The sequence below is a fragment of the Theropithecus gelada genome, chromosome 19 (assembly GCF_003255815.1).
Source record: "Theropithecus gelada isolate Dixy chromosome 19, Tgel_1.0, whole genome shotgun sequence".
NCBI classification, from domain to species: Eukaryota; Metazoa; Chordata; class Mammalia; order Primates; family Cercopithecidae; genus Theropithecus; species Theropithecus gelada.
Window position 1 is genome coordinate 9,672,848 of NC_037687.1, and position 20,500 is coordinate 9,693,347.

General features: G+C 49.8%; 1 protein-coding gene across 1 annotated transcript in view; it reads right to left on the bottom strand.

The window, feature by feature from the left end:
* The window catches only part of OLFM2 (olfactomedin 2), an 86,394-nt gene extending 66,108 nt beyond the window's left edge, over window positions 1-20,286 (bottom strand). The window contains exon 1 of the mRNA XM_025367249.1: window positions 20,045-20,286. Coding sequence (XP_025223034.1) covers window positions 20,045-20,107 — 63 coding nt within the window. The 5' untranslated portion in view covers window positions 20,108-20,286. The remainder of the gene's footprint in view (window positions 1-20,044) is intronic.
* Between the last annotated feature and the right edge of the window lie 214 nt (window positions 20,287-20,500).

Consider the following 20,500-nt stretch of genomic DNA (forward strand, 5'->3'; position numbering starts at 1 on the left):
GATGACTCAGGCCTTTCCAGGCGACGGCCTGGGGCTGAGGGCTCGGGCTGGGGAGAAGCGCTAAGGATGAGGGGGGAGTGGGGCTGGGGGTCTTGAACAGTCTTTTTTTCTGAGCTGGACAACACCGAGATGGAAGTGTGACCTGCGGGGATGACTGTTCCTCTCTGCCTCAGTTTCCCCATTTGCCAAGTGGGTGGTGGAGACCTAACACGTGTAAAGGGCTTGGTCATCCTGAGAATCAGGTAATTTACTGAGCATCTACTATGTCCCAAGTACTGTGAACAACAGACAAAAATGTCTGCCTGTATGAAATTGAATATTCTTTTCTCTCTCTCTCTCTTTTTTTTTTTGGTAGAGATGGGCATCTCTCTATGTTGCCCGGGCTGGTCTCGAAACCCTGGCCTCAATCGATCCTCCTACCCTGGCCTCCCAAAGTGTTGGGATTCCAGGAGTGAGCCTCCAGGTTGGATGTGAAGATGAATATTCTATGGGGTGAGAGAGTCAAGAAATAGGGGAAAAAGTAAAGTACGTAAGATATTAAGAGGAAGGGGAAGTAAACTTTAAACAGGGTGATTGGAGAAAGGGACGTTTAAGCAGAGACCTGAAGAAAGTGAGGAAAGGGGGGCCGGTGCGGTGGCTCACATCTGTAATCCCAGCACTTTGGGAGGCCAAGGCAGGCGGATCACGAGGTCAGAAGATAGAGACCATCCTGGCTAATGCAGTGAAACCCTGTCTTTACTAAAAATACAAAAAATTAGCCGGGCGTGGTGGCGGGCACCTGTAGTCCCAGCTACTCGGGAGGCTGAGGCAGGAGAATGGCGTGAACCCAGGAGGCGGAGGTTGCAGTGAGCTGAGATCGTGCCACTGCACTCCAGCCTGGGCGACAGAGCGAGACTCCATCTCAAAAAAAAAAAAAAGAAAGAAAGAAAGTGAGGAAGAGAACCATTTGGATATCTGGGGGAAGAGAGTTCCAGGCAACAGGAACAGCAAGTGCAAAGGCCCTGGGGCAGGAGTGTTCCAGGACCAGGAAGGAGGCCAGCACAGTTGGAGTGAGCCAGGGGGACAATAAGGGATGATGATGTTTGTAAAATACTTTACAAGTGTCTGGGACACGTTAAGTTTTTCAAATAGTAGCTACCATTGTTGTTATTATTTGAGGCCGGGCACAGTGGCTCATGCCTGTAATCCCAGAACTTTGGGAGGCCGAGGCGGATGGATCACTTGAGGCCAGGAGTTCGAGACCAGCCTGGTCAACATGGTAAAACTCTGTCTCTACTAAAAACACAAAAATTAGCCGGCTATGGTGGCGCACGCCTGTAACCCAGCTACTTGGGAGGTTGAGGCGGGAGAATTGCTTGAATCCGGGAGGCGGAGGTTGCAGTGAGCGGAGATCGAGCCACTGCACTCCAGCCTTCCAGCCTGGGCGACAGACAGAGTGAGACCCTGTCTAAAAAAAAAGAAAAAAGAGTTCTTACCAGCTTGTTCTAAAGCTTTCATTGATGAGTGCTAAACACTTTGCAGATGCATTGTTAACAGTTGCTGCAACATCCATGAACAGTACAGCGACACTCTTATTTCCAGGTGAGGAAACTGAGCTCAGAGAGGAGAGGGACCCAGATCAGGGGAACCCAGCATGGAAGTGGGGGCCCAGGTTTTGAAACCAGGTCTGTCTGATTTCAGATCCTAAGACCAACTGGGCTCCAGGCCTCCTGGCTTAGACAATTTGGAACCCAACCCAACTTTCTCACTCTCTGGCCATGGGTGCTGTGGGAAACTGCCTTAGTTCAGCGCATCCAAGCTTCTTCAAGGAGTGGTCTGTGCTCAAGTTTGCACTTCTTGCATTTAATTCCTCGCCTCCCACCTCCCCAGCATTTCCAAAACTCCTCTCACCGAAGGTGCCAATTTGCCAGGTCCGTACCCTCATGCCAGTCCTCCTTAGGTCATTCTCACAGTCAGTCAGTCTCCATGCACCATCACCTTCTTGAAACTCCTTTTTCCCTTGACTTCAGAGACACGGTATCACTTCCTAGTTCTGCGCCCACCTCTCTGGCTGTGCCGTCGCTGTCTCCTGCTACTCCCAAAAACTCTGTATCTTTCAGGGCTTTGTCTGGGTTCCCTGCCACTCTCATTCTGCCTGGACCATCCACCCACTCTCAAAGTTTTGGCTGCATCTGGGACACTGCTACCTCAGGACCTTTGAACTTCCTGTTCCCTCTACACAAAACACTGTTACCAACGATGCCCCACATGACTTGTTCCTTTACTTACTTAATGTATTTTTTAGAGGCAGGGTCTTGCTCTGTCACCCAGGCTGGAGTGCAGTGGTTTGATCATAGCTCACTGCAGCCTCTAACTCCTAGGCTCAAGCTATCCTCCCGCCTCAGCCTCCCAAGTAGCTGGGACTATGGATGCGAGCCACCATTCCCAGTCCTTTATTTAATTTATATCTCTGCTCTGTCATTAGGTGGGTCAGAGCCATGCCCTGCCCTTCCCCCGAGAAAACTACATTTCCCAGATTCCATTGCATACTGGCTTCCTGTTCGGTTTATCCAATGGGAGGCACTGGAGGGAGATGGGAGCTTGGAGAGGAAGGGAGAAGCCAACGTGTTTCTCTCCTGTGTCCGCTTGGGGTGAACGGTGTTTTCCAGCAGTGGCTACGCCTCCTCCATAGTCCCAGTTCCTACCCAAGGGTCCCTTCCTCATCACATCCCCTCTGTGCCATGTCCCTCCAGTAGTGTTCTGCTGTAGCTTATTCCGGATTTCCTCATCATCCCATGTGGCTTCTCAACTCTTTCTTCTCCCACTTAACCAATTCCCTGTATTAAATTCCCCCTCTCTGAAACACACAGAGTGGTTTGTTTCCCTAACAAGACCCTCAGTGATATGGTGATCTTCTCCAAAGGACCTTCCCTGGCCACCTCATCTACAATCTGAGCCCCCCGCCACTCTCTGCCACTTACCCTACTTTAGTTCTTTTTTGTTTTGTTTTGTTTTGAGACGGAGTCTCACTCTGTTGCTCAGGTTGGAATGCAATGGCAAAATCTCTGCTCACTGCAACCTCCATCTCCCGGGTTCAAGTAATTCTCGTGCCTCAGCCTCCCGAGTAGCTGGGTTTACAGGTGCATGCCACCATGCCCGGCTAATTTTTCTATTTTTAGTAGAGATGGGGGTTTCACCATGTTGGCCAGGCTGGTTTTGAACTCCTGACCTCTAGAGAGCCACCCGCCTCGGCCTCCCAAAGTGCTGGGATTACAGGCATGAGCCACCACACCCATCCACTGTGGTTCTTTTATCTTTTTTTTTTGAGACGGAGTCTCGCTCTGTCGCCCAGGCTGGAGTGCAGTGACCGGATCTCAGCTCACTGCAAGCTCCGCCTCCTGGGTTCACGCCATTCTCCTGCCTCAGCCTCCCGAGTAGCTGGGACTACAGGCGCCCGCCATCTCGCCCGGCTAGTTTTTTGTATTTTTTAGTAGAGACGGGGTTTCACCGTGTAGGCCAGGATAGTCTCGATCTCCTGACCTCGTGATCCACCCGTCTCAGCCTCCCAAAGTGCTGGGATTACAGGCTTGAGCCACCGCGCCCAGCCTATTTTTTTTTTTTAAGGCGAGGGTCTGGGCACTCTGTTGCCCAGGCTGGAGTGCAGTGGTGCAATCATAGTTCACTGTAACCTCAAATTCCTGGGCTCAAGTGATCCTCCCACCTCTGCCTCCTGAATAGGTGAGACTACAGAGGCACACCACCGTGCCCAGCTAATTTTTTAAGTTTTCTGTAGAGATAGGGTCTCACTATGTTGCCTGGGCTGGTCTCAAACTCTTGGGCTCAGGCAATCCACCTGCCTCAACCTCCCAAAATGCTGGGATCATAGGCGTGAGCCACCACGCCAGACCCTAGAAGTCTTTTTAAAGACCCAACAATTCCATCTACCCAAGAGAAACCAAAGCATATGTCCATGAAAAGACCTACACATGAATATTCATAGCAGCATTGGTTATAATGAGTGAAACAATCCAAATACCCATCAACTGGTGAGGAAATAAACAAATTGCGGTACATCCATACAACGGAATGCCATTCCGCCATAAAAAGGAACACGCTCCTGATATATGTTACAATGTGGATGATCCTCAAAAACATTTTGCTAAGTAAAAGGAGACAGAGGCAAAAGGCCACATAGTTTATGATTCCATTTATACAAAATGTCCAGGGAGAGCAAATCAATACAGACAGAAAGTAGACGAGAGATTGCCTGGAACTGGGGGTGGCAGTGGAGATGGAATGCAAATGGGCACCGGGGCTGTTTTGGGGGTGATGAAAATGTCCTATAATTGGATCAGGGTGATGGCTGCACAACTCTGTAAAATTTACGAAAAGTCATTGAATGGCATGCTTACACAGGTGAATTTTACACCTGTCTGTAAATTACACCTCCATAAAACTGCTGAAAAGGGAAGATCCACCAGGCGCCGTGGCTCACGCCTGTAATCCCAGCACCTTGGGAGGCTGAAGCGGGAGAACTGTTTGAAGCCAGGAGTTGGAGACCAGCCTGGGCAATGTAGTGAGACCTCGTTTCTTCCTATTTATTTATTTTTTTGAGACAGAGTCTCACTCTGTCGCTCAGGCTGGAGTGCAGTGGCCCGATCTGGGCTCACTGCAAACTTCCCCTCCCGGTTCAAGTGATTCCCTTGCCTCAGCCTCCTGAGTGGCTGGGATTATAGATGTGCGCCATGACACCTGGCTAATTTTTGTATTTTTAGTAGATGTTGCCAGGCTGGTCTATGTTGGCCAGGCTGGTCTCAAACTCCTGATCTCAGGTGATTCTCATGCCTTGGCCTCCCAAAGTGCTGGGATTACAGGCATGAGCCACCACACCTGGCCCCCTGCCAATTTTTTTTTTTTTTTTTGAGACAGAGTCTTGCTCTATCGCCCAGGCTGGAGTGCAGTGGCGAGATCTTGGCTTACCGCAACCTCTGCGTCCACGTTTCAAGTGATTCTCCTGCCTCAGCCTCCTGAGTAGCTGGGATCACAGGGGCATGCCACCATGCCCAGCTAATTTTTGTATTTTTGTTTTTTTAGTAGAGATGGGGTTTCACCATGTTGGCCAGCTGGTCTCGAACTCCTGACCTCAGGTGGTCTGCCCACCTCAGCCTCCCAAAGTGCTAGGATTACAGACGTAAGCCACACCACCTGGCCCCTCCTCCCCGCAAAAAAATTTTAAGTAGCTGGGCATGTCCCTGTAGTACCAGCTACTTGGGAGGCTGAGGTGGGAGGATCACTTAAGCCCAAGTTTTTGAGGCTGCAGTGAGCTATGATGGCACCTCTGCACTCCAGACTGGGCAACACAGCAAGACCCTGCCTATACAAAAGGGGGAGGCATTTTTAAACTTTGCCTGCAAGCTCCCTCTTTGAGGTGCCCTGCACTGTACTAACATGAGAATAAATGTCTCCTTAAATTTTGAGCCCAAGGTTCCTTGCTTGCATCACCCTGGTCCTGGCAATGATGTACCCATGGTCAGAAATGAGAGACTGTTTACTTTTTACCCCTCCTTCTCCATCCCTCCTCCTCTATCCAAACCAGCACCACAGCCAGCTAATCCTGATGCAGAAATATCTCAAGAAAGTGTCAACTCTTCCCCATCATCATCACTATGAATATCATGCTGGTGAGCCACTGAAAAAAATATTTCTTCTGGGGCCAGGCTCATGCAATAATCCCGGCACTTTGGAAGGCTGAGGTGGGCAGATCAGTTGAGGTCAGAAGTTCGAGACCAGCCTGACCAACATGGCGAAACTCCATCTCTACTAAAAATACAAAAAAAAAAAAAAAATTAGTTGGGCATGGTGGCACAGACCTGCAATCCCAGCTACTTGGGGGGCTGAAGCAGGAAAGTTATTTGAACCTGGGAGGCAGAGGTTGCTGTGAGCAGAGATCGCACCACTGTACTCCAGCCTGGGCAGCAGAGTGAGACTCTGTCTCAAACAAAAAAAAAGTTTTTTTTCCCTTGAAATTTCTGGGTAAAAAATTAATAACTGTTGGGAAAATATCAATAATTGCTGAGGTTTACTTAGTACTATCATGTTCCAGACACCATTTGCAGCAAAGTACCTGTAATAACTCATTTAACCCTCAGAATACCCCTATGCAACAGACAGAATTATAATTTCCTTTTGTTGTTGTTGTTTTGAAACACGATTTTGCCTGCCCTGTCACCCAGGCTGGAGTGCAGTCACGTCATCACACTTCACTGCAGCCTCGACCTCCCTGACTCAAACGATCCTCCTACCTCAAACTTCCGAATAGCTGGGACTACAGTTACATGCCACCATGCTTGGTTATTTTTTTATTATTATTTTTGGTAGAGACAGGGTCTTGCCATGTTGCCTAGGCTGGTCTCAAACTCCTGGCTCAAGCGATCCCCTTGCCTCAGCTTTTCAAAATGCTGGGATGACAGGCATGAGCCACTGCACCCAGCTAGGCAAAGATTTTTAAAATAGAACACTAACAAGCACTAGCCATGAAAGAAAAAAATGATTTGAACTACATTAAGATTAAGAAATCCTGGCTGAGTGCAGTGGCTCACACCTGTAATAGCACTTTGGGAGGCCAGGGCGGGAGGATGGCTTGAGCCCAGGAATTTGAGACCAGCCTGGGCAACATGGTGAAACTCCATCTCTACAAAAACTACAAAAATTAGCTGGGTGTGGTGGTGTGCACCTGTAGCTCCAGCAACTCGGCAGGCTGAGGTGGGAGGATGGCTTGAGCCCAGGAGATTGAGGCTGCAGTGAGCCATAATTCCACCACTGCACTCCAGCCTGGGCAACAGAGCGAGACCCTGTCTCAAAAAAAAAAAAAAAAAAAGAGAGAGAAATGAAATGAAATTAAGGACTTCTATTGATTAAAAGACACCACTAAGAGAATGAAAAGAAAAGCTACAGAGGAGAAGATATTTGCAATCATTATGTCCAACAAAAATCTCATATCCTGATTTTACAGTTATGTAAAATATGTATATGTATCTATGTAAAATCTGGGTACACTCACACACACACACACACTCCTACAAATCAGTAAGAAAATCCAGACATCTGAACAGAGAAGTGGGCAAAAGACTTAGACATTTCACGAAAGTGGATATCCAAGTTGTCAATAAACATATGGAAAGGCACTTAATTCATCAGCAGGCACATCATTCATCATCAGGAAATGTAAATTAAACCCACAATGTTCCCAGCACTTTGGGAAGCTGAGATGGGAGGATCACTTGAGCCCAGGAGTTGGAGACCTGCCTAGGCAACATAACCAGACCCTGACTCAAAAAAACAAAAATAAATTTATAAATAAACCCACAATGCAATACTATCTGGCATCCATCAGAATGTCTAAAATTAAAAAAAGTTCAGGCACAGTGGCTCATACCTGTAATCCCAGTACTTTGGGAGCCCAAGGTGGGTGGATTACTTGAGCTCAGGAGTTCCAGATTAGCCTGGGCAACAGGGCAAAACCCCATCTCTACAAAAAAATTAGCCAGGTGTGGTGGTGCATGCTTGTGGTTCTAGCTACTTGGGAGGCTGAGGTGGGAGGATTGCTTGAGTCTAGGAGGTTGAGGCTGCAGTGAGCAGAGATTGTGCCACTGCACTCCAGCCTGGGTGACAGAGTGAGACTCTGTCTCAAAAAAAAAAAAAAAGAAAAGAAAAAAAAAAGAGGCTGGGCATGGTGGCTCACGCCTGTAATCCCAGCACTTTGGGAGGCCAAGGCGGGCGGATCAAGAGGTCAGGAGATCGAGACCATCCTGGCTAACATGGTGAAACCCCGTTTCTACTAAAAAAATTTTAAAAAACTAGCTGGGCGTGGTGGCGGGCGCCTGCAGTCCCAGCTACTGTGGAGGCTGAGGCAGGAGAATGGTGTGAACCCGGGAGGCGGAGCTTGCAGTGAGTCGAAATCGCACCACTGCACTCCAGCCTGGGTGAGACTCCATCTCAAAAAAAAAAAAAAAAAAAGACAATACCAAGTGTTGGGGAAGATATGGAGCAACTGGAACACTTCATACACTACTGGTGGAAGAGTACGTTGTTGACTTTTCGGAAGAGGCTCTGCAACTTTGGAAGAGTGTACAGCAGTTTCTCCCCATGGCTCAGCAATTCCACTCCTACGTATATACAGTTGAGCTTCATGATTCAAAAATTCCAGATTGGCAAATTCGCCTACTTGTTGCAATTTGTTTATACTCTAAGATCAATACTCGCTGGGGCATTTGTAGTCATTTGTGGACATGCACAGTGATAATATTATTTTTCTTATTTAGAAACAGGGTGGAGTAGCCGGGTGCGGCGGCTCACGCCTGTAATCCCAGCATTTTGGGAGGCTGAGGCCGGCAGATCACTTGAGGTCAGGAGTTTGATACCAGCCTGGCCAACATGGTGAAATCCTGTCTCTACTAAAAATACAAAAATTAGCCAGTATGGTGGGTGCACACCTGTAATCCCAGATGCTTGGGAAGCTGATGCACAAGAATTGCTTGAATCCAGGAGGCAGAGGTTGCTGTGAGCCAAGATCATTGCCACTGCACTCCAGCCTGGGCGACAGAGTGAGACTGTCTCAGGAAAAAAAGAAAGAAAAGAAAAGAAAAGAAAGACGAAGAAAGGAAGAAAGAAAGGGAGAAAGAAAAGAAAGAAAGAGAGAAAGAAAAATGAAGAAAGGAAGAAAGGAAGAAAGAAAGGGAGAAAGGGAGAGAGAGAGAAAGAGAGAGAGACCAGGCGTGGTGACTCACACCTATAATCCCAGCACTTTGGGAGGCTGAGGCAGGTGGATCACTTGGTCAGGAGATCGAGACCATCCTGGCTAACACGGTGAAACCCTGTCTCTACTAAAAATACAAAAAAATTAGCCGGGCATGGTGGCGGGCACCTGTAGTCCCAGCTGCTGGGGAAGCTGAGGCAGGAGAATGGCGTGAACCCAGGAGGCAGAGCTTGCAGTGAGCCAAGATGGCACCACTGCACTCCATCCAGCCTGGGTGACAGAGCGAGACAGACAGACAGACAGACAGAAAGAAAGAAAGAAAGACAGAAAGAAAGAAAGAAAGAAAGAAAGAAAGAAAGAAAGAAAGAAAGAGAGAGAGAGAGAGAGAAAGAAAGAAAGAGAGAAAGAGAAAGAAAGAAAGAAAGAAAGAAAGAGAGAGAGAGAGAGAGAGGGAGGGAGGGAGGGAGGGAGGGAGGGAGGGAGGGAAGGAAGGAAGGAAGGAAGGAAGGAGAAAGAAGCAAGGAAGGAAGGAAGGAAGGAAAGGTGGGAGGGAAGGAAGGAAGGAAGGAAAGAAAGGAAAGAGAGAAGAAAGAAAGAGAGAAGAAAGAGAAAAAAAGAAAGGAAGGAAGGAAAAGAAAGAAAGGAAAGAAAGAGAAAGAAAGAAAGCAAGAAAGAAAAAGAGAGGGAGAAAAAGAAGAAGGAAGGAGAGAGAAGAGAGAGAAAGAAAGAAAAGGAAGGAAGGAAGGAGAGAGAGAGGAAGGAACGAAGGAAAGAAGGAAGCAAGGAAGGGGAGTTCAGTGGTGGGATCATAGCTCACCGTGACCTTTACCTCCTGGGGTCAAGCAGTCCTCCCAAGTAGCTGGGACTTCAGGCATGCAGCACCATGCTTAGCTAATTAAAAATTTTTTTTTGCAGAGCCGGGCATGGTGCCTCACGTCTGTAATTCCAGCACTTTAGGAGGCCGAGGCAGGTGGATCACCTGAGGTCAGGAGTTCGAGACCAACCTGGCCAACATGTCAAAATCCCATCTCTACTAAAAATACAGAAATTAGCCAGGCTTGGTGGTGTGTGCCTGTAATCCCAGCTACTCGGGAGGCTGAGGCACAAGAATCACTTGAACCCAGGAGGTGGAGGTTGCAGTGAGCCGAGATCGCGCCACTGTATTTCAGCCTGGGCAACAAAGTGACAGCCCCGTCTCTACAAAAATAAATAAATAAATAAATAAATAAATAAATAAATAAATAATTTTTTTTTTTTTTTGAAACAGAGGTTTCACTCTGTTGCCCAGGCTGGTCTTGAACTCCTGGGCTGACGCCATCCTTCCGCCTTGGCCACCCAAAGCGGGATTATAGGCGTGAGCCATTGCTCCTGGCCTGACAACATACTCAGTCACCCAACCCTGTTGAGGTTCTAATAAGGAGACACACTGCTTTCTTCCTCCAGTTCTGATACTACATGCAAGTGTCTTTTTTATGATCCATTTAGTGCTAAGCTTTTCATATTTTTATGCTGTTTGTTGGTGACTTCGCTATCTTCAGTGGCCCCCACGCACAGTGCTGAAGTGTAGCCTAGTGTTTCTGAGTGCAAGAAGGCTGTGATGTGTCTCATGGAGAAAAGACATGTGTTAGAGAAGCTTCATTCAGGCATCAGATGTAGTGCTATTGGCCGGGAGTTCAATGCTAATGAATCAAAAAATAAATATATATGTGATATATATATATGTGTGTGTGTATATATATATCTGATATATATATATGATATTCTAAAACAGAAACACACATAAAACAAAATTATGGCTGGGTGCCATGGCTCATGCCTGTAATCCCAGCACTTTGGGAAGCTGAGGCAGGCAGATCATTTGAGCCCAGGAGTTGGAGACCAGCCTGGGCAACATGGTGAAATCCCAGCTCTACAAAAAAATCAGCCAGGCATGGCGGTGCATAATCCCAGCTACAGAGGTGTTGGGAGGCTGAGGCGGGAGAATGGCCTGAGTCCGGAAGGCGGAGGCTGCAGTGAGCCGAGATCACACCACTGCACTCTAGCCAAGGGGACAGAGTGAGACCCTGTCTAAGCAAAACACAACAAAAGAAAAAAGTTATATATTATTCAGTTGACAAAAACATTGTGGTCAGAGGCTTTCGACAAAAACAACAAGTGTTAGCGAGGAAGTGGAAAAATAAGAACCCTTTGTGGGAACGTAAAATGGTGCAGCCGCCGTAGAAAACATTATTGTAGTTCTTCAAAAACTTAAAACATAGTTACCCTTTGACCCAGCAATACCTTTTTTTTTTGAGACAGGATCTTACCCTGTCACCCAGACGGTGGTACAATCATGGCTCACTGCAGCCTTGACCTCCCGGGCTCAAGTGATCCTCCCACCTCAGCCTCCCGAGTAGCTGGGACCACAGGCACAGCTAATTTTTGTATTTGTTGTAGAGACAGTGTTTTACCATGTTGTTGAGGTTGGTCTCAAACTCCTGGGCTCAAGCAATCCACCCACCTCAGCCTCCCAATTGCTGGGATCACAGGTGTGAGCTGCTGTGCCTGGCCCAGCGACGCCACTGCTGAGTACGTACACAAAAGAATTGAACTCAGTGTCTCAAAGAGATATTGGTACACCCATGATCACAGCAGTATTAATCCCAGCACCTTGGGAGGCTGAGGCAAAAGGATCACTTGAGGCCAAGAGTTCAAGACCAGCCTGGACAACATAGTGAGACCCCCACCTCTACAAAAAAAAAAAAAAAGAAAAAGAAAAATTAACTGGATGTAGTGGTACACACCTGTAGTCCTAGCTATTTGAGAGTCTAAGGTAGGAGGATCACTCGGGCCAAGGAGGTTGAGGCAACAGTGGGCTGTCGTCACACCACTCCAGTCTAGCCTGGTCAACAGAGCAAGACCCTGCCTCTTAAAAAAAAAATAAAACAAAATAAAATTTAAAAAGAACCTGGCTCACCATGTGCTCAACATGTATTTTTCTTGGGATTCACCAGGACTCTCACAGCCTAAAAAGTGAGAAGCTATTTACCATTTCATTTGATGGCTGAACCGGCTCTGCCTTTTGGTTTTTTTTCTTCTTGTGCAATGACACCTGTCTTCTCCTCTATTAAGCAAGGCTAGGTACTAGCTGCCCAGGATTGTTGGAACTATGTATAAAGTAAGAGTAAACAGGGACCAAGAGTCTACTGGGTCCCCAGGAGCAATAAGGACAACCTTTTCCAGGCTGGACGTGGTGGCTCATGCCTGTAATCCCAGCACTTAGGGAGGCCAAGGTGGGCGGATCACTTGAGGCCAGGAGTTCAAGACCAGCCTGGGCAACATGGCGAAACACTGTCTCTATTAAAAATATAAAAACTGGCCAGGCGTGGTGGTGCACACTTATAGTCCCAGCTACTTGGGTGGCTGAGGCATGAGAATTGCTTGAACCCAAGAGGTGGAGGTTGCAGTGAGATGAGATCGTGCCACTGCGCTCCGGACTGGGCGATAGAGTGAGACTCTGTCTAAAAAAAAAAAAGAGGCCGGGCGCGGTGGCTCAAGCCTGTAATCCCAGCACTTTGGGAGGCCGAGGCGGGTGGATCACAAGGTCAGGAGATCGAGACTATCCTGGCTAACACGGTGAAACCCTGTCTCTACTAAAAATACAAAAAACTAGCCGGCGCGGTAGCGGGCGCCTGTAGTCCCAGCTACTTGGGAGGCTGAGGCGGGAGAATGGCGGGAACCCGGGGGGCGGAGCTTGCAGTGAGCCGAGATCGCGCCACTGCACTCCAGCCTGGGAGACACAGTGAGACTCCGTCTCAAAAAAAAAAAAAAAAAAAAAAAAAAAAAAAAAAAAAAAAAGAGAGAGAGAGAGAGAGAGAAAGATAGTAAACTTTTGTATATAGTCTTCATGGAATCTCCTCTCCCTACTCTCTGCTCTTTCCTGGTTACTTCTTGGTTTGTGGCTGCGCTCTGGATGGATGAAGTCGCAAGACACACTGAGGTGGTGTGCACCTGTAATCCCAACTACTTGGGAGGCTGAGGCAGGAGAATTGCTTAAGCCCAGGAATTCGAGGCCGCCCTGGGCACCATGGCAAGACCCCATCTCAAAAAGAGAAAAAGAGACAGAATGGGCTTCCACCTTGGCAGTGAAGACATGTTAATGTTCTCAGACAAGAGTTTCCTAGATGTGGGAATAAAGTGTTCCTGTTATGACAGCTTTTCCCCAACACAGCCAGGCTCAACTCCTCCAGAAGTTAAATCTACTCCACTCCTTGAGAGCACAAACTACCACCTAGTGCTTACTGCATAGTATCATGCTTGAGGTACAGAAGGCTGTCAATGAATGCCTTCTAAATCAATACATGGGCCGGGCATGGTGGCTCACGCCTGTAATCCCAGCACTTTGGAAGGCTGAGGCAGGTGGATCACCTGAGGTCAGGAGTTTGAGACCAGCCTGAACAATATAGTGAAACCCTGTCTCTACTAAAAATACAAAAATTAGCTGGGCATGGTGGCGTGCACCTCTAGTCCCAGCTACTCGGGAGGCTGAGGTGGGAGAACGGCTTGAACTCGGGAGGCGGAGGTTGCAGTGAGCCGAGATTGCGCCACTTCCCTCCAGCCTGAGCAACAGAGTGAGACCCCGTCTCAAAATAAAATAAAAAAATAAAATAAATGAATACATGAGTGTAGGAACAAATGAAAACAGCACATTACTGCCTCCCAGGCACTGACACTGAATCCTGGGGCTAAAAAGTCATTGCCCACACCAGCCACTGGGCTCATCAGAAACCCACACATACTAGGCCAGGCACGGTGGCTCACGCCTGTAATTCCAGCATTTTGGGAGGCCGAGGCGGGCAGATCACCTGAGGTCAGGAGTTCGAGACCAGCCTGACCAACATGGAGAAACCCCCGTCTCTACTAAAAATACAAAATTAGCCAGATGTGGTGGCACATGCCTGTAATCCCAGCTACTTGGGAGGCTGAGGCAGGAGAATCGCTTGAACCCAGGAGGCGGAGTTTGCGGTGAGCCGAGATTGCGCCATTGCACTCCAGCCTGGGCAACAGAGTGAAACTCCGTCTCAAAAAAAAAAAGAAAGAAAGAAAGAAAAAAAGAAATCCACACAAAACATATGGTTGGCCTACAAGGATGCAGTCACTGGTGTGATGATGATACAAGCATGTCCCTGTGCTCATGGTCCCTGAACCTGCACACAACCACCAAACATATACATACATGCATGACACCACAGACACCTGCCTACGGGGCCAAAATTAGAGTGAGGTAAGTTATGCAAGTGCAGACGTGGAGCCCATAGTTAATTAAAAATTTGTTTTTGTTCATCGTAGATTTTTCTTGCATTAATTTAGATTTTCTTAAAATGTTCCATTAAAATATTATTTATCTTGGTTACTGGTTTTTATTTTTTTAGGGCCATCCCCTTAAATTTTGCACTATAGCTGAACACTATACCATGTACCTGTCACCCTAGCTACTCAGGAGGCTGAGGCAGAAGGATCACTTGGGCCCAGGAGTTGGAGGCTTCAGTGAGCTATGACTGCACCACTGTACTCCAGCATGGGTGACAGAACAAGACCCCGTCTTAGCAATAGGCCCAGCACTGTGGCTCACGCCTGTAATCCCAGCACTTTGGGAGGCCAAGCCGGGCGGATCGTCTGAGGTCTGGAGCTCGAGACCAGTGTGGGCAATGTGGTGAAACTCTGTCTCTACTAAAAATACAAAAAAAAAAAAAAAAAAAAAAATTAGCTGGGTGTGGTGATGCGCGCCTGTAATCCCAGCTACTCGAGAGGCTGAGCAGGAGAATCGCTTGAACCCGGGAGGTGGAGGTTGCAGTGAGCCGAAATCGCGCCATTGCACTCCAGTCTGGCCAACACAGCAAGACTCCGTCTCAAATAATCATCATCATCATCATCAACAACTTTTTAAAATGTTTGCACCCGCGGCGAGTATCTCACCTGTTTTACCCTGACCTGGGCACCTCCATCCCACATACGCACATGCACCCGCACAGGTGTAAAATCACACACATTCACCCACCAGTCACACAGACGCACACAGTCTCTGCACAAACCTCATTCAACCACTAGATGTCGCCCAAGCTCCATAATCTTAAATCCAGCCCCAAAGGGGCGCTTCCCTACACTAACTCAAGAGTCTTTAAATTTCCTTTTACTTCCCTCCACTGGGACATTTACATACTCTAAAGGAGCCCCAGGAGAACATCGTCCTATCCCTAAATAGCAGTGCCCTATCAGGGTGGAATTTCAGGCACAGGTAAAGAAGATGGGTGTTCTTTCTTTCTTTTTGTGGAAACAGGGTCAATCTGTCGCCCAAGCTGGAGTGCAGTGGTGCAATAATAGCTCACTGCAGCCTTGAACTCCCGGGCTGAAGTGATCCTCACACCCTGGCCCCTAAGTAGAACTACAAGCCTGGCCAATTTTTTAAAAAGTTACTGTAAGGCCGGGCGCGGTGGCTCAAGCCTGTAATCCCAGCACTTTGGGAGGCCGAGACGGGCGGATCACGAGGTCAGGAGATCGAGACCATCCTGGCTAACACAGTGAAACCCCGTCTCTACTAAAAAATACAAAAAACTAGCCGGGCGAGGTGGTGGGCGCCTGTAGTCCCAGCTACTCCGGAGGCTGAGGCAGGAGAATGGCGTAAACCCGGGAGGCGGAGCTTGCAGTGAGCTGAGATCCGGCCACTGCACTCCAGCCTGGGCGACAGAGTAAGACTCCGTCTCAAAAAAAAAAAAAAAAAAAAAAAAGTTACTGTAAAGGCCAGGCACAGTGGCTCACGCCTGTAATCCCAGCAGATTGGGAGGCCGAGGCAGACAAATCAAGAGGTCAGGAATTTGAGACCAGCCTGGCCAACATGGTGAAACCCCATCTCTACTACAAATACAAAAATTAACTGGGCATGGTGGCACGCCCCTGTGGTCCCAGCTATTCGGGAGGCTGAGGCACAAGAATCTCTTGAGCCCGGGAGGCAGAGGTTGCACAGAACTGAGATCATCACACCACTGTACTCCAGCCTGGGTGACAGAACAAGACTCCATCTCAAAAATAAAAAAAAGAAAAAGTTATTGTAGAGATGGGATCTTGCTGTATTGCCCAGGCTGGTCTCAAATTCCTGGCCTCAAGAGACCCTCTGGCTTTGGTCTCCCAAAATGCTGGGATCACAGGTGTCAGCCATCACACCTGGCCCAAAGAATGGGTTTCTCGGTGCCTTTCATCCAGGAGCGAGTGTTCCCCTGACACTCTCTTGATACAAGAATCCTGTGTCTTGAGAAAGAAAGACACTCTGTGTGTGTGAGGGGGTCCATCCATCCACCCAGCAGATACTTCTGAGCACCTACTGTGTGTCAGGCTCTGTTCTAGACACTGGAGAAACAACACAGCTGGCTGAACACTGATAAACTGCCGCTGTAGTGGGGAAATAGACAATGAATGAATAGAAGAATCATAGAAATGTGGAAACAAGAGCTGTAAAGGAAAACATGGCCGGGCTCACATCTATAATCCCAGCACTTTGGATGGCAGATCACCTAAGGTCAGGAGTTCAAGACCAGCTTGGCCAACATGGTGAAACCCTGTCTCTACTAAAAATACAAAGAAAACTGGCCGGGCGTCAGGTGGCATGTGCCTGTAGTCCCAGCTACTCGGGAGGTTGAGGCACAAGAATCACTTGAACCTGTGAGGCAAAGGTTGCAGTGAGCCGAGATCGCGCCACTGCACTTCAGCCCAGGCAACAGAGCAAGACTCAATCTCAAAAAAATAAAATAAAATAAATACATAAATAGAAAAGAAAAAGAACACGGAGTAAGCACTCAGAGAGTGGCAGCAGGGGGCTATTTCACCTAGCTGTTCAGGGTGGGCCTCTTGGAGGAGGTGACATTTAAGCAGAAATCAGAGATAAATAGCTACCAGGGGGAACAGTGTCACAGGGAGACGGAGCGGCAAGTGTGAAGTCCCTGAGGCATGTGATCTAAACTGAATTATTCCTTCTCCCCATCCTCTGGAAGCCCCAGGAAAGAGTTGGTCCCAAACCCAGACAGTGCCAACGATGTAGCTAGATCTTAGGAAGGGATCAGGGATCAGGAAGGCATCTTTTCCACAGGGAAAATAGTGGAGCTCAGAACTATCAAGCTCTCTGGTAGTCACTCCCAGGCCAGAACCCAGAACCTCGTGGATAGATCCTGAATGAATGGACAATGCCTCTGAAAGGCTCTGCTTTCCTGTTCTCCTGCTCTCTGGGTCAAATCCAAACTTCCGCCCACAGTTTACAAGTTCCTACGTGGTCTGGCTTCCCTGGCCTCATCTCCCCACCAACGTCCCCATTACTCACTCCTCTCCAGCCACACCAGTGTCCACACTGCTTCTGAAACTCACCAAGCTTGTTCTTACCCCAGGGCTTTTGCACCTTCTGTTCCTCCCACCTTGAATGCTCTTCCCCCAGACACCCACAAGGCTCCTTCTCTCACCTTCTTCAGATGTCACCTGAAATGCCACCTATTTAGAGACACCTTCCCTCACCACACTGGCTCAAATAGCCTCCACCCTGTAATCTTTTTCTGTTTTTTTTTTGCTTTGAGACAGAGTCTTGTTCTGTTGCCCAGGCTGGAGTGCAGTGACATGACCTTGGCTCACTGCAACCTCCGCCTCCCAGGTTCAAGCAATTCTCCTGCCTCAGCCTCCCGAGTAGCTGGGATTACAGGTGCCTGCCACCACGCCCAGCTAATTTTTTATATTTTTAGTAGAGACAGGGTTTCACTATGTTGGCCAGGCTGGTCTCGAACTCCTGACCTCAGGCGGTCCACTTGCCTCAGCCTCTCAAAGTGCTGGGATTACAGCTGTGAGCCACTGCACCCAGCTCCACTCTAATCTTCTATACTTTATCTGTTATTCTTCATGCTACTTGCATTGTATCATATGTATATTTAGTTGCCGACACTGTATTACATGGGTTACTCGGTTCTTTTCTGTCTCCTCTACTAGGTCAACTCCAGGAGAGCAGGGATTTGATGACTCAGTTGGTGGCTGTATCCCCAGTGCATAATCTGTTCGCGGAATGGATTAATCAATGATTTCTAGGAAGGACCCCGGGTCCATCAGGGACAGGGAAGAAGTCTTTGGAAAGTGATGGAGGGAGCTACGAGCGGGTAGAGCATCCTCTCTGCAGACCCCTCCCTTCCCTGGGTTTCCAGGCTGGGTGAGCCAATGCCAAGGGGGTGTACAGGCCGCCTAGACTGTTTTACGACCATGTAGTTCCCGCAGTGGCCGCCTGGAGGCACTGCAGCCCACGGCAGGATTCCACCAGCCCCGCCCTAACGGATTACCTCATTTGGCCACGCCTCCATTGTCCTTTAGCCCCGCCTCCACTGACCTCGTTAGTCCCGCCCCCAAAGCAACTCCCTCCCAGCCCTGGGGGCTGTAGGATTCACCCTCCAATTGCAACTCTGGCAGCAAACTCTGGCACCCTAGCCAATCTTGGTGAGAAGACAGAAAATCTAGGGTCCCCCTAGCAGGGGGTGGAGGAGAAGCCACAGGGGGTGGCTCCAAGGATAATTCAACTTGATTCCTGGTTCATTTTTTTTCCAGCGGTTTCTCAAGTGTGTGCCTCTTTTGGTCTTTTATCTCTCCCAGGTGTGTCTCTTTGCTTCTCTCCGGCTCACACATCCATTGAGTACCTACTGTGTGTGGCCTGATGCCTGGCGTTGGGCACAATCCCTATTCCACCCAGCGCGTGGGTGCTTAGATGCGTGGGGAAATGGAGGAGCGAGGGAGGGGACCCCACAACCTCTCCTCGTGGCCTAGAAATCCTTCTATCTGGAGTCTAACCTCCATTCCTCCCAACACCCCCCTGGGGTGAGTACAAGGGTCTGATTCTTTTCTTGATGAGGAAGGGGAAGGTGCCCAGATTGTTTCTCCCCTGCCTATCTACCTAACCCCGCCCCCCAGCAATGTCTTCACGGACGCTGTCCACACCCATGGAGCGGATTATTTAACAAGAGGGTAATCGTGTGGGCTCAGGAGCCAGACTGCCTCGGCTCAGTCCCACCTCTGTCACTCTCGAGCTTGAGAAAGTGATTTAACTTTTCTGTGCCTCAGTTTCCCCATCTATAAAATGAAGGTAACAATACCATGCCCTAGTAGACAAGAGGCAGAGGGGGTTAAATGCCTTAGTCTGTGCTGTGTGATTGAAACAGCACCCCTCAAATTAGCACGTAATGAATGCTCACTGTTATTATAATGACTACTTTATTATTTTTGATCCCAGCTTCCCTGTGAACTCCTACAGAGCTGAGAACTTGGGGGTGCTCTCACCCCCAAGATAGAGGAGGAGAGGGGGGCTTTCCAATAGCAAAAGAGAGCGTGGACGCCCCACATTCTGCAAGGCTCCCTGAGCCTGCCCAAGAGAAGGGTGCCAGGGGGAGGGAGACTGCTTCTATAAGGGCATGAATGGCGTGTGCGGTTGTGAGCAAGGCACCAAGACACACACACGTGCATGGATGGACACGTTTGCACACACAGCGCTTGCGCGCGCGCGCGCACACACACACACACCCTTTTAGAATGATTTACCCAAAGGTACAGAATAGCACACGCTGACTCCAAGGCTCTCACACGGCCACACACCTGGCCACACACGTATTGTACAACACCCAGTCATCTGGAGCCAGTAATGAGGACACGGTCACACACAGACTCTGTCTCACATACCGATCACACCCCAACTCAGGCACTACTTGGACAAGCCCCCCAATCGCCACACACACAAACTCCCCCCGTCACACCCAACCACGACACAAAGACACACACGTTTACCCTGCACCCCCAAAGCATTTCACACGCGTCCCCGTCAGTCACTCTCACGTGAGTCCCGCCCCCTGCCCCACACTGGGGGCTGCAGGCGAGGAGTGGGGGGCTTCAGAAACTGGGCATCTCGGCCCCGAAGAGGAAGTCAAGGGTAAGCAACCATCCCCGTCCAAAGCCCCCTGAAGTTTCCCTCCCAACCCCACTCAGCTCCGGCGAGATGGCGGGGTGGGGGCTCGAGGCCGTGGAGGGGTTGAGAACCCCAAAGATGCCACCCCCAAACCAGCCCAACCTGAGGCTGGATTTGAAGCCCCCCTTGTCCTCTCCCAAGCCAGAGAGTGCACGTCCCGGCCCCTCCCCCGCTGCGACCACCGTCCCTCGCCGCCCTGCAGCTGGGGGGGCTTGTGGAGCCTCCCAACACCGTTTCTGCAAGAACCTTCCGTGCCCCCCTCCTCTCCCGGAGCCACCCGCGCCCGCACCTGCCCGCCGGGCCCCTACCTGTCCGGCCAGGCCTGAGCACAGCAGCAGCAGCAGCGGCGGCGGGACCGTGAGCGGCCACATGACGCGCCCCCAGCCCGGCGTCCCGACCCCCGCCCGCCCTAGCGGCGTCTCGGCGCGGGGACCGCAGCAGGCGCGACCCCGCCCGCCCGGCCGGGGCGACCCTGCGCCGCCGCCTCCCCCGCCTCGCCGGCGGCCGGGATTCCGCCCCACCCCCGCCCCCTCGCTTGCTCCGAGTCTTTGTTGCGGGCTCCGCCCCCCGCCCCGCCCCCAGCTCGTCTTCGGGCGCAGCTCGAGCAGGGTCGGGTGGGGGGGTGGGGGGCGGGGAAGTGGGGGAGCCAGCACCAGCGAGGGGACCTGAGGACAGGACTTGGCAGCGCCCCCCAACCCCCAGGCCATTCCGGGAGCGGGTCGCGGAGGTGGGGGAGGGGTGCCCGTCACGTGTTTGTAAATTTC